The sequence below is a fragment of the Dermochelys coriacea genome, chromosome 3 (genome assembly GCF_009764565.3).
Source record: "Dermochelys coriacea isolate rDerCor1 chromosome 3, rDerCor1.pri.v4, whole genome shotgun sequence".
Classification (NCBI taxonomy): domain Eukaryota; kingdom Metazoa; phylum Chordata; order Testudines; family Dermochelyidae; genus Dermochelys; species Dermochelys coriacea.
In genome coordinates this window covers 207,618,506-207,631,201 of record NC_050070.1, presented here as the reverse complement: position 1 = coordinate 207,631,201, position 12,696 = coordinate 207,618,506, and the positions used below count along the sequence as shown (strand labels likewise).

The following is a 12,696-nucleotide window of genomic DNA, read 5'->3' as shown; positions in this document are numbered from 1 at the left end:
CACTGTGGGGGATGACAAGAGACACTGTAGATTTAGGCCCCAATCCTGCAAAGACTTAAGACTTTGCAGGATCAAGGCCTAAATCTACATCTCTTGTCATCTCTGTTTGTTTTGCCTGCCTTCCAGACTTTGCTGGGAATACACATCCTGTACTCATCGTGATGGAGAAATAAAAGGGAATTTAATTCCAAATCCTCAAAGGTATTTAAGTGCCTAATTCCCACTGGAACCTGTCAGGAGGTAGGCCTTAGTTCCAAACCACTCTTGGTGAGGAGTGCAGTGTAACTGTGTCCAGAAGTCAATTTGTCTTTCCAGCACATCAAAGCCATCAAAAAGTTTTATCATTTAACTGATCTCCCTATCTAGGCCCTGATTCCGTGAGCAAAAGTTTAACTTTATCCTCTGACACCCTTCTTCAAGAAAGCCTCCCAATTCAGGACAGCCAGTAAACATCTGCTTAAGTAGGCTGCCAAATTAGGGGGCCCAACGTTCTTATATGGCCCCATCTCCAAGCTGAAAAACTGATGGCACAATATGGCCCAAAGTATTTTTAAAATAACTGATTTCAGCCCTTTCTTTGTTTCTCTCAGTTAAATTAGGGTCCATTGTTTAAGGCACAAAATTGTCTATTTGTAATGATTGGCCTATTTTATTTCAGAGGTTTCTAATTATATTTTGGTACAGCTTCCTGTTTGTCCTTCTTTACATTCAGAGAGTGTGTAAAACAGTAGCACTTTAGCTCTACCTTGTATAGTTACAATGATTCAACCCTCCCTGGTATGGGTGAGGTTATACCTGTATAAAGATGCTTTATGTCAGTACAGCTATTCCCATATGGTAAGGGAAATAAGCCACACTGGTATGTCACCTTTATACAGTAACTCCTCGCTTAACGTTGTAGTTCTGTTCCTGAAAAATGCAACTTTTAAGTGAAAGGATGTTAAGCGAATCCAATTTCCCCATAAGAATTAATGTAAATGGAGGGAGGGGTTAAGTTCCAGGGAAATTTTTTTCACCAGACAAAAGATTATATTTTATATATATATATATATATATACACACACACACACACACACACATACACACAGAGTATACGTTTTAAACAAACAATTTAACACTGGTACACAGCGATGATTATTGTGAAGCTTGGTTGAAGTGGTGAAGTCAGAGGTTGGGATATTTCCCAGGGGATGCCTTACTGCTAAATGATGAACTAGCAATCAGCTGAGTCTTCAAGGGTTAACCCATTGTTGTTAATGTAGCCTCACACTCCACAAGGCAGCATGAATGGAGTGAGGGGAGACAGCATGGCAGACAGAGACAGAGACACACACCCTGTGTGTGTGAGAGAGAGATGCACAAGGCCACTTTAAGGATGCTGAGCCCACTCTAAGCCTTTTCAAGTAGATGAGCAAGTTGAGACAGAAGCTGCTGCGAGGAACCTCCCTCCGTCCTGAGCCCTGTTGTGCCCCCCCCCATGGAAATGGGGTAAGCGGGGTGCAGGAGCAGGGGGGGAGGGAGACACCCTGACATTAGCCCCTCACAGCATGCAGGAGCAGCTCCAAGGCAGAGGGCATGAGCAGCACATGGCAGTGTGGGGAGGGACAGCTGAACTGCTGGCAATTGATAGCCTACTGGGCGGCTATCGTACAGGGAACTTAGGGGAGCGGGGAGCTGACGGGTTGGCTGCCGGCCCACCCTGGTTCCAACCACCACCAGCGCGCTGCAATGGGCTGCTCTTTCTGCAAGCAGTGGACAAAGCAGGCAGCTGCCAAATGAGGTTATAAGGGAGCATTGCACAACTTTAAACGAGCATATTCCCTAATTTGATCAGCAACGTAACAACGAAACAATGTTAACTGGGACCACTTTAAGTGAGGAGTTACTGTATTGGTACAACTTTATCCACGCTAGGGACTGTATCCGGGGTAACTATTATGGTAAAAAAAATCACCCCCCAATTTATACTGGTACAAAACCAATATGTAGACAGGACTACGAGGCTGATGTATTGAACACAAAGGGATTAGCTTGAGAGACTGGGGGCAAGGCTTAATTTGTAATGAAAGAGTGCCAGGGCTCAAGCAATTTTTTTACATTCATAACTGATGCAGGCAGCCCAGAGGTGCCGGGACTATGAACGGCCAAACCTAGAGGTGCCAGGACTATGAACGGCCAAGCCTAGAGGTGCTGGGGCTCAGGGCTGGCAAGCCCTGGCACAAATTAAGCCCTGGACTGGTGGAAGAAAGAAGAATTACAAATATAAAGGCTAACATTCTAAAAACAGGAAGCAAAATCCTTTTGCCAAATTCAATCCATTTTTTCCTAAGGCTGCATCATTCCCACTCTCCCCAAAGGAAAAAAAAAGAAGATCTCAACTAATGTTTCTCAGCCATTTTAATTGAACAATAGATACAGAAATAATTAGTCGGGTAGTAATTTTTCACAATCATAGTATGTTTTTGAAGGAGGGAATGCTTTCTACACTATAATTAAGTGGCTGGGGTGGTGTGACCACTGCCAGTCATGACCAATATTGTCTCATTGTTTCATTTTACTCCCTCATCTACCTGACCATCTGTTGTCTCTTGTCTTATACTTAGATTGTGAACTCTTTGTGGCAGGGGCTGTCTTTTTGTTCTGTGTCTGTACAGCGCCTAGCACAGTGGGGGCCTGGTCCATGACTACAGTACAAAATATGAAATAAATTAATAACAATTCACCCCCTGCTGAGGGGCAGCACAGACCTAGCACCACTAACATCTCACTTCAGCCCCCAAAATGAGGCTTACATGAGATCTCAGGGAACATCTACACAGCAAAAAAAGGCCTGTGGAATTGAGTCTCGGAGCCCAGCTCACGAGACTTGGGCTCCCGGGGCTCGTGTTGTGGAGTTAAAAATAGCCATGTGGTCATTTGGGCTTGAGCTAGGGCCATCAAAGGGGAACCGTCTCAGAGCCCAGGCTGAGCCCAAGCCCAAATGTCTCCAGCACCAGCTCTGCACTCCTGAGTCAGTTGACTCAGGCTCTGAGATTTGCTGCCCTGGGTTTGGTTTTTTGGTTTTGCTGTGTAGATGTATCTGAAGCGGTGCCTAGACCTTCTCCTGTGGTTGTGAATTTCACCTTGCGTCCGTTAGAACCAGGAAGAGCTCAATACGGATTTCATCGTAATTTAAATTTGCCTCATATCTTACTCACATTTCAAACAGTGCTCAAGGGGAGAGGAGAATCCCTCATGGAGATATAATACCATGGAAACACTTTTAGCTAGGATTTTTTTTTAAAAGCTTTAATGTCTATTACGTTATGGCATCTGTCAATCTGGTGGGGTCAAGAGATTGCCAAATGAGGGCTGGATCCAACGCCTATTAAGGTCAATGGAAAGACTCCCTCTGACTTCATTCAGTGGTGCATCAGGCCCTGAGAAATGAAGGGCACTGGCAGAGCATGCCAAAGGGGTGATTTGTGAAATGCTCCACACTCTAAAAGGTACCTAGTTCACATTAACGTTGTCTACACTAATGTGAACTAAGTCCCTTTTAAAAAAGAAAAGGAGTAGTTGTGGCACCTTAGAGACTAACAAATTTATTTGAGCATAAGCTTTCGTGAGCTGTAGCTGTAGTTCACGAAAGCTTATGCTCTAATAAATTTGTTAGTCTCTAAGGTGCCACAAGTACTCCTTTTCTTTTTGCAAACCTTATTTCAAATGTTTATTGATAACAACAAAACCATAATAGGATTAATCAGTCTCTGGATACCATTGATAGGATGGGTGTGATGGGTTCTTTTACTTCCCAAATGACCCCCCAGGGCTACATTCATGGAAAGCAGGTGATGTGAAACTCTGGGTCACTGTATGCAGAAAGTGGAAAGAAAACAGAGATTAACACCTCCACTGTTCCCTGGGGGTGAGGGGTGGGGGGGGGGGTGGCAAGCTTCCTCGAGGAGAAAAGAGGCCTTGGTTTGAAATTTCCTGGTACAATTGTTTTCCTTCTGACACTTCTGGTAGCTCCTTTCCCTTGACTGGGATAATGCAGTGTTTTAACTTTAGCATGCATTTAGGGGGCCAGGCGGCTTACAGACACCTGCAGGCTAATGAGTTCTCACTCTTTTAAAGTAGAGAGAGAGCTACCAGGACAAACTGTGCCATTGGTCTCTTAAGCAGAACTCCTCATTGAAATTAATGGGATGTTATACTTAAAATGTGACAGGCCCTTGGAATTTGCTATGTCCATATTTCATTGCATTGAGGATCTTTGACAGAGAGTAAGCTCTTTGGGGCAGGGGCTGTCTTTTTGTTCTGTGTTTGTACAGCGCTTAGCACAATGGGGCTCTTGTCCAGGACTGAGGTTCCTAGACACTTCTGAAACAGTACAGTTACTACCAAATATCCATGTAGTAACAGGCAATGGAAAAGCACCAGCTGCTGGTCTGTCAACCTGCTAGGACTGAAAGATCCAGCGTATGTGCTCGAAAAAGCACCACAGTGTAGGATATAAAAGGTTCGGTCTCTCATGTCTTACTCAGCAGCTTTCCCAGATCAGTTTATAAAGGTTTAGGACCCAATTTGCAAATGCCCCGTTACATTCTCTGGCAGTGTAAAGGAGTCTTCAACTGGTGGAAATGCAATTTACGCCTATTTTAAGGTGCAAATTACACTGGCAATTTCATGTAACAGGGCCTTAGTGTAAATGCAAGGAGGAGAAATTGTGGCACCTTAGAGACTAACAAATTTATTTGGGCATAAGCTTTCATGGGTTAGAACCCATTTCATCAGATGCATGGAGTACCAGAATCTTGGGATCCCGGGAATTCGCTGTTGACCTCTGGAGAGCACGTAACATTTCAGAGACATCTGCACCGTACAAGCCAACAATGCAAAATGTGAAATCAGAGCATGTCTGGTTAAACATTGAATTCTGATGGCTTGAATGCAGGGGCAGCAATGGGGACTTCTTCCATAGTTGGGAAATGACCAAAAATTAGAATATTCGGGGCAGAAATCTTAGCCTCAGTAAAAGATACTCTGCATGCCTTCAGGACCGCACTGGGTCTTCCAGTCTGGGGTGTGTGTGTGCACAATAAAAACCTTATAAGTGTCAACTTCCTGCTAATTTGAATGGAAAAAAATGAACCTAGTAAAATACAATGGATTGGGAGAGGTTATGGGTATGTCTACACTACAGCATCTTCAGCAGGACAGTTGTGGCTGTGCCGCTGTAGCACGGCCATGTAGACGCGTCCTACAAAAGCAGAAGGGTTTTCCCATCTCTGCAGTTAATGGACCTCCCTGAGAGGTGGTCACGTGGTCCAGGGAAGACTTAGCTGCATCTACACCCAGGGGGCGAAATTTTTCACAGCCCTAAGTGATGTAGTTAGGCTGATCTAACTTTTGGGTGCAGGCCAGATCTAGGATAAATTTAGGCTCTGAGATGGCAAAGCCTTATATATGTGTTTAACTTTATGCACTGTGAGGAGTCCCTTTGAGATCAATAGCAAGTCCAACCGTGCGTTTAGCACAAGTGTAGGTGTATGCTGGGAGATCTTACTGCTGCTAGAAAATTCTCTTTAAGGACTTGCCCCTACTACTATTGAATTCAGTGGGAATTATTGTGCCATTGGCACCAGTTAGAACAAGACTGCATAATAATTCCTCATTGTATTGTTGCCATTTTTTTCATACGGGGGGCAAAAACCACACTCCCACCAGAACCATATCAAAGATGATCTAACTTGTATGTACTGATTTAACTTGACTACAAACACTAAGCTAAATATATATGATCTTTTGACTTTGGATTGATCACCCTCAATTATTTATACGCAACATCCTCTTAATTAATTTTACTTAATTCTCCCTATATTTTTCCTTCTAAACAATGATTTTTTTTTCTGTTGTAATGTATGCTGTTAAACTGGGGAAGGAAACGCTTAAGTGCATGCCTTATGAAATGTTCTAATGTGGTGTATTAGAGGAACATCAAAAAAGTTTATCCATCCAGAAAACAGACACTTATTTGCCCCAAATTTGCCACTTATGTGAAGAGCCCATGACTCACATCTCACTAGGCCTCAGTTCCCCTTCCGTAAAATAGGGATAATATTCCTTCCTTTCTTCCATCTTTTGCTGCTGTGTGCCCAACACGCCCCTTCCTCCTCCAGGCCTGTCCCTGGCATGCCCCCTACACCAAAGCTTGCAAGAGTATCCTCAGAAGGTGGCTTTGCACCTGTCTTCCTCAAAACCCATGCTGGAGGAATCCATCCTAGCCAGAATGGGTGGCTTTTAGGGACTCTTGATGCTGTTCCAGCCCCTTTAAATGGAATGACTTAGACTTAAGGGCTAGAATGAACCATTCTGATCAATTACTGTGCACCTCCTGCACAACACAAGACTCTAGAATTTTACCCAGTGATTTCATCAAGTCAAATAACTTGTGGCTGACAAAGTGTTCAGAAAATAAGAGAAAACTAACAAGAACAGGCACGTTTAAAATGTACAATTGCATTGTTTTCATGTGCCAATTAACCTATTTATGATTATTCATTATAATTAGCTGTCTTGTAGGGATATGGCTGCTGTTTAATATAAAGGATTCTTTAAAAGTTTAGTCTTAATGAGATGGAAAATGCTAAAACTTGAAGTGCCCTTCATGTGATGATCTCAAAGCACTTGACAAGCATCTGATTGCGCTCAAGGGATCATGCAGCAAACCATTGTTTAACAGCTAAGAAGGTGGCTGTTCTGCACCCTAAAATTAAGGATAACACATGCAGGCACTTCTCTTAGGGCCTAATCCAAAACCCAGTGAAATCAATGGGAGTCTTTCTGTTTACTTGACAGGTTTCAGAGTAGCAGTCGTGTTAGTCTGTATTCGCAAAAAGAAAAGGAGTACTTGTGGCACCTTAGAGACTAACAAATTTATTAGAGCATAAGCTTTCGTGAGCTACAGCTCACTTCATCGGATGCATTTGGTGGAATGCATCCGATGAAGTGAGCTGTAGCTCACGAAAGCTTATGCTCTAATAAATTTGTTAGTCTCTAAGGCGCCAACACCACCGAATGCATCCGATGAAGTGAGCTGTAGCTCACGAAAGCTTATGCTCTAATAAATTTGTTAGTCTCTAAGGTGCCACAAGTCCTCCTTTTCTTTTTCTGTTTACAGCAATGGGTTTGGATCAGGCCCCCAGTCAGATTCAATATGGAGTTCCGACAGGGGGAGCTCTACCACTATTTTTCAATCTCTGAAAGGACGCTTGCAAGATGGTCTATTTCCCTCAAGCAAGATACAGGAGAAGCACCAGTCTATCCATTTTTGTTTAAATAGTGTTAATCACATCCCGGTTCTCCACACTTATTCCCCAAAGGTCTCATCTGACCTCACTCACCAGGGGACACAGTAGCTTGGCTTTTGTATTGTTATCTTTTAGTTGAAAAATAACTATAGACTTTTAAAAAGCCAGAAGAAAAGCATCTAATTTTGCAGAACAAAAATTTACATTAATATTTTTATTCGCAAAATATCCATTTCCTCGCTTAAATCAGAGGGGTGGCTGATATTTTTTTTCTGACGCCTTTGAAAATTTAATTTACTGTGTGGCTTGTTTAGCAAAGTCTATACCCCGGTTTATATGAATCATTTGATAAGCGTCTGCGATTAAATGAAACCCCCCTCGGGCATGCTATATTAGCGTTTGATATTATTATTAACCTTCATTGTTAGAGCTAGAAGTGTGTGTCTTATTTGGGGGCGAAAGGGCCATACTTCCCCATTCATTTTGAAGGTGATTAGATAGATAGATAGATAGATAGATAGATAGATAGATAGATAGATAGAGATAGATAAAGTTGTACATGGAAAAAATGGATGCACAGGCGTAGTCCCCTGTTTCGTATGACAGAATTTTGTCAGCCAAGACTCCAGTCACTTTCTCTCTCGACAATAAGAAAAGGAGGACTTGTGGCACCTTAGAGACTAACAAATTTATTAGAGCATAAGCTTTCGTGAGCTACAGCTCACCAAATGCATCCGATGAAGTGAGCTGTAGCTCACGAAAGCTTATGTTCTAATAAATTTGTTAGTCTCTAAGGTGCCACAAGTCCTCCTTTTCTTTTTGCGAATACAGACTAACACGGCTGCTACTCTGAAACCTCTCTTGACAATGATAACTGCGGCATCCTGGTGGAGTAGAACTGTCTGCGGGGTATTAGCAACGAAATAATCAAGATTCATTCCACTTCACAGAGCCGCTGTTTTCTATTGCATGAGAAAGACCCGTTAAGTCCCTGATGAACCAACACTGTTAAATAAACTTGACTTCGTTTAATATCTCAAATAGCTAAGGTACCCTCTAGAATAAATACATGTTGTAGCCTTTGGTCGGATACTGACGCAGGAACAGCAAACAGGTCGCTGTGTGGGTTTTGTTAATAATGGGTGCTTATTTCTATCTATCTATCTATCTATCTATCTATCTATCTATCTATCTATCTATCTATCTATCTATCTATCTATCGTTAGATTTGAAATGAACACACAATTAGCAGCCATAGCGAGAAAGACTGAACACACAATTAGCAGAATTTGTACAGAGCAGATTACATAGCACCACCTTTCCTTTTGATTCTGTTGTGTGCTGGCCAGGAACATAGATAGTTTCGAGGTCGAAGTCTTGGGATTTTCTGTCTAGTTTCCTGATGTCTTAGGTGTGTGTGTGTGTGTGTGTGGGTTTTTTTTAAATTCCGACCTTGCTGTTAGTGTCACAATTTGACTGGCACGTGATGGGGTTACAGGCTGCTCGGGGGCTGTGGTCGAAAATCCCAGGTCCTTACCAGCGATTCCCTGGTTTATTTCTGTTGGCTACTCTCACCTTCCCCCTTGTTTGTTTTAGTTACGAAATGTTGTAGGCGCCTCGGCTGTGACTGGGTAACCTTGGAACTGGCTGTTCTGTCACAGACAAATGGGTGATCCCGAGTCCTTTAGCACCTTGCTAAAAAAAATCAAGGAAGCCCGGGGCCTGGCTTGGACACCGAGGTAAATGCTGCCTAATATTCCGCCGTCTCCGTGACTTGGGTCTGGCTCTCGCTCGCAGCAAGGGCGAGTTAAAGGTGTGTAAACAGCTCGCTCTAACCAGGACAGGGCTTTGCACACGTGCGTCCGAGCCGCTCCGGCAAGCACCGAGAGCCCCGGAGAAAGAATCCGGACTTGCTAAGCCAGCCCGGAGCCCGGCTGGTGGCCAGCCCTGCGGGGCAGCCCTGGGGGCAGTCCAGCGGCACCCAAGCAGGGGGCAGGGCCCCTCTCCCTCCCCAGCTGCAGTCACAAGCGCAGGGACCCCCGTCCTGCAGTGCCTGCCCGCATGGCAGCCCGCCCCCAGCCTGGCTCCCAGGCAGCTCGCCAGATGACCGGACACCGGCCAATAAAGACGGGTCCAGCTGCCGCCCTCGCTCCTTCTCTGGCTCGCTCTGCCTGGGTCGGGATTTGTCCCCCCTCCTGGCCCTCCGCCTGCCGCGCAGCTCGGGGCAGGTGTGTGCGGGGGAGGGGGCGAAGGCTCCCGCCTAGGTGTGAGCCGATTATTCAAATGGGCTGCCAGGGTCCGGGGATTGGAGGCTGGCGGGGGCGCCCGGTGCTATATCACTCAGCCGCCAACGTCACGGCAGCACTTGCCCTCCGCCTTCTCCTTTTCCCACCGCGACTCTGGGCTGCAAAAAAAAAAAAAAAAAAAAAAGAGAAAAGAAGAGAAAGAAAAAAAAAAAACCCCAACAAACCCACCCAAGCAGCAGCAGGAGCAAGGCGGGCGGGGCGGGGGCGGAGGGGGGGAAAAGGGGGGGGGGAGAGAAAAAAGCAGCCACCCCAGCCCTGCAGAGGCCACTTCTCCCCCTCCCCCTCCGCCCGGCTCCGGCAGAGAGGGAGTGAGACACAGAGGGGAGGGAGGGCTGGGATTTTTTTTTTTTTTTGGGGTTGTTCTCTCTCCTGTCGTCGGTGCTTGTGGCTGTTAAATTTTAAACGGCCATGCACTCGGCTTCCAGTATGCTCGGAGCCGTGAAAATGGAAGGCCACGAGCACTCGGACTGGAGCAGCTACTACGCGGAGCCCGAGGTAGGGGACAACTTCGTCCTCCTAGGGGAGCGCGCGTGTGTGTGTGTGTGTGTGCGTGTGTGTGTGTGTGTGTGTGTGTGCGTGTGTGTGTCCCGGTCCCCCCCTCCCTGCCCATCCCACACCCCCTTCCCGTCCCCCGGCCGCCTCCCGGTCTCCCCTCCTTCGCCCAAGCCAGGGCGCGGGGTGGATCCGGCGCCGTGTTAGCCTTGGGATAATATTAACTTTGCGACCAAATATTGACTCGCGGCGCCTCCAGATCCTCTGCCCTGCCTGCGCCGCGCCGGCCGCACAAAGCTGTGTCTGGCAAGGGGCTGCCTGGCCCCGGGGGGGTGGGGGCCACGGCAGAAGCGGGGAAAGGTTTACGGCCGGAAAGCTGGGCTTGGAGGCGGGCGGGCGAGGGGAAAGCGACTCGCTGGGCGCCGTCTCCAGTGGAGCCCCGTGCCCCGCGGCGCCTTCCCTGCCCACCTGGTGTGCAAGGCAGACCCCCCCCCGCCCTCCGCGCCCCCCCCCAGACCGCGGGGTCGATGGGTCTGGCGGCCAGCGGGTTCTTTAACGACTGAGCCCCCACGCAGCCCGGGGCAGCAGCACCCCCCACACCAAGCCCCTCAGCCCCGTTCCCCATCGGGGGCGACCGCTGCCCCTCCCCGGCGCGCTCGGGTGGGCGCAGCCCCCTTCCGCTACCGGCTGAGGGTTGCTTTTTCGGCCCCGGCTCAACCGGCGACCCGGCCGAGAGCAGCTCGCCCCGGCGGCAGCAGCGTCCGACGCTTTCCGGGGCGCCCCCGCGCCCGCAGCCCCATTGCTAGAGCAGCCTAGGGGTGGCAGGCACTGCACGGCAGCCGACGTTAATCACCCCCCCTCCCTCCGCTCTCCCCCCTTTTCCTTGCAGAGCTATTCCTCCGTGAGCAGCATGAACGCGGGCCTGGGCATGAACAGCTACGTGGGCATGTCGGCCATGAGCAGCGGCCCGGCCAACATGAGCGGGGCCGGCTCCATGAACATGTCTTACGCCAGCACCGGCATGAGCCCGTCCTTGGCCGGCATGTCTCCCGGCCCGGGGGCCATGGCCGGCATGGGCAGCGGCATGGGGCCCCACCTGAGCCCCAGCATGAGCCCCATGGGCGCCCAGGCCGGCTCCATGAACGCCCTGGCCCCCTACCCCAACATGAACTCCATGAGCCCCATGTACGGCCAAGGCAACCTCAACCGCTCGCGGGACCCCAAGACCTACCGGCGGAGCTACACCCACGCCAAGCCCCCCTACTCCTATATCTCGCTCATCACCATGGCCATCCAGCAGTCCCCCAACAAGATGCTGACGCTGAGCGAGATCTACCAGTGGATCATGGACCTGTTCCCCTTCTACCGGCAGAACCAGCAGCGCTGGCAGAACTCCATCCGCCACTCGCTCTCCTTCAACGACTGCTTCCTCAAGGTGCCCCGCTCCCCGGACAAGCCCGGCAAGGGCTCCTTCTGGACCCTGCACCCGGACTCGGGCAACATGTTCGAGAACGGCTGCTACCTGCGCCGCCAGAAGCGCTTCAAGTGCGAGAAGAGCAAGGAAGGGGGAGGAGGAGGAGGAGGCGGCGGCGGCGGCGGCGGCGGCGGGGGAGGAGGGGGGGGGAAGAAGCAGCCCCCCCAGCAGCCGCCCCAACCCGGGGAAGGAGGCTCCTCCGACAGCTCGGCGGGTGGGCCCGAGTCCCCCCACCCCGGCGCCTCGCCCTGCCGCGAGCACAAGCGGGCCCTGGCCGAGCTCAAAGGGACCCCCCCGCAGCAGGCCCCTTCGCCGGCCCAGCACCTGCTCGCCCCCCACCACCTGGCCCACGAGGCCCACCTCAAGCCCGAGCACCACTACGCCTTCAACCACCCCTTCTCCATCAACAACCTGATGTCCTCCTCCGAGCAGCCGCCGCCCCCCCACCACCATCACCCCCACCATCACCCCCACCACCACAAAATGGACCTCAAGGCCTACGAACAGGTGATGCACTACTCCGGCTACGGCTCCCCCATGCCCGGCAGCCTGGCCATGGGCCCGGTCACGAACAAAAGTGGCTTAGAAGCCTCCCCGCTGGCCGGAGACACCTCTTATTACCAAGGTGTGTATTCCCGGCCCATCATGAACTCTTCCTAAAGCTCCCCTGCCGGCCCCGGGGGCTGGATGTTGGATCACGCTGATGATGTCCTTGGCTCAAGCTGTTGTGTTTATTTGTGTTCCAAGCCTCCCAACCCCATCCTCAAAGGACAAATTTCCACCCATCCAGCCTGATCCAAAGTCCAATGGGCTGTGGGATCAGGCCCCGGAATTGCCCCGGCCTCTTTAAGCACCGATTTCAGTCGGGGATATTTGATTTCTTTGGTTGGATTGTTGGGGGGGGAAGGGGGGATTATTTTATTTCATGGGCAGCGAGGGTGGGGTAACCTTTTTGTTGCAGGGAGTTATAAATATATCTATTTTTTTTCTGTGCGTGTGTGTGAAAGTGACGGAAAACTTATTCAGTGTGAAACAATGCTAGTTTTTAAACCGAGGACCAAAAGTCTTGTCACGTTGTAAAAAGAGAGAGGAAAAAAATCACAAAAAAAGGAGAAAAAAAAGAGAAAATTTC

At 49.0% G+C, this 12,696-nt stretch overlaps 1 protein-coding gene and 1 long non-coding RNA gene across 2 annotated transcripts; both read left to right on the top strand.

The window, feature by feature from the left end:
• Positions 1-269: 269 nt before the first annotated feature.
• LOC122459619 lies at positions 270-2,219 on the top strand. Its single transcript, XR_006280424.1, has 3 exons — positions 270-281; positions 2,051-2,156; positions 2,188-2,219. It is a non-coding gene; the product is annotated as an uncharacterized LOC122459619 (long non-coding RNA).
• Positions 2,220-9,868: 7,649 nt separating this feature from the next.
• Positions 9,869-12,653, top strand: FOXA2 (forkhead box A2). Its single transcript, XM_038396162.2, has 2 exons — positions 9,869-10,093; positions 10,980-12,653. The coding sequence occupies exons 1-2, from the start codon at positions 10,007-10,009 to the stop codon at positions 12,222-12,224; spliced, it is 1,332 nt and encodes a 443-aa protein (XP_038252090.1). The 5' UTR covers positions 9,869-10,006; the 3' UTR covers positions 12,225-12,653.
• The last annotated feature ends 43 nt before the right edge of the window (positions 12,654-12,696 follow it).

Bases quoted from the DNA above. Each gene is read 5' to 3' on its own strand.
- FOXA2 (XM_038396162.2), top strand. From the start codon at position 10,007: ATGCACTCGGCTTCCAGTATGCTCGGAGCCGTGAAAATGGAAGGCCAC. The intron at 10,094-10,979 runs GTAGGGGACAAC...TTTTCCTTGCAG, and splicing joins GCTACTACGCGGAGCCCGAG to AGCTATTCCTCCGTGAGCAG.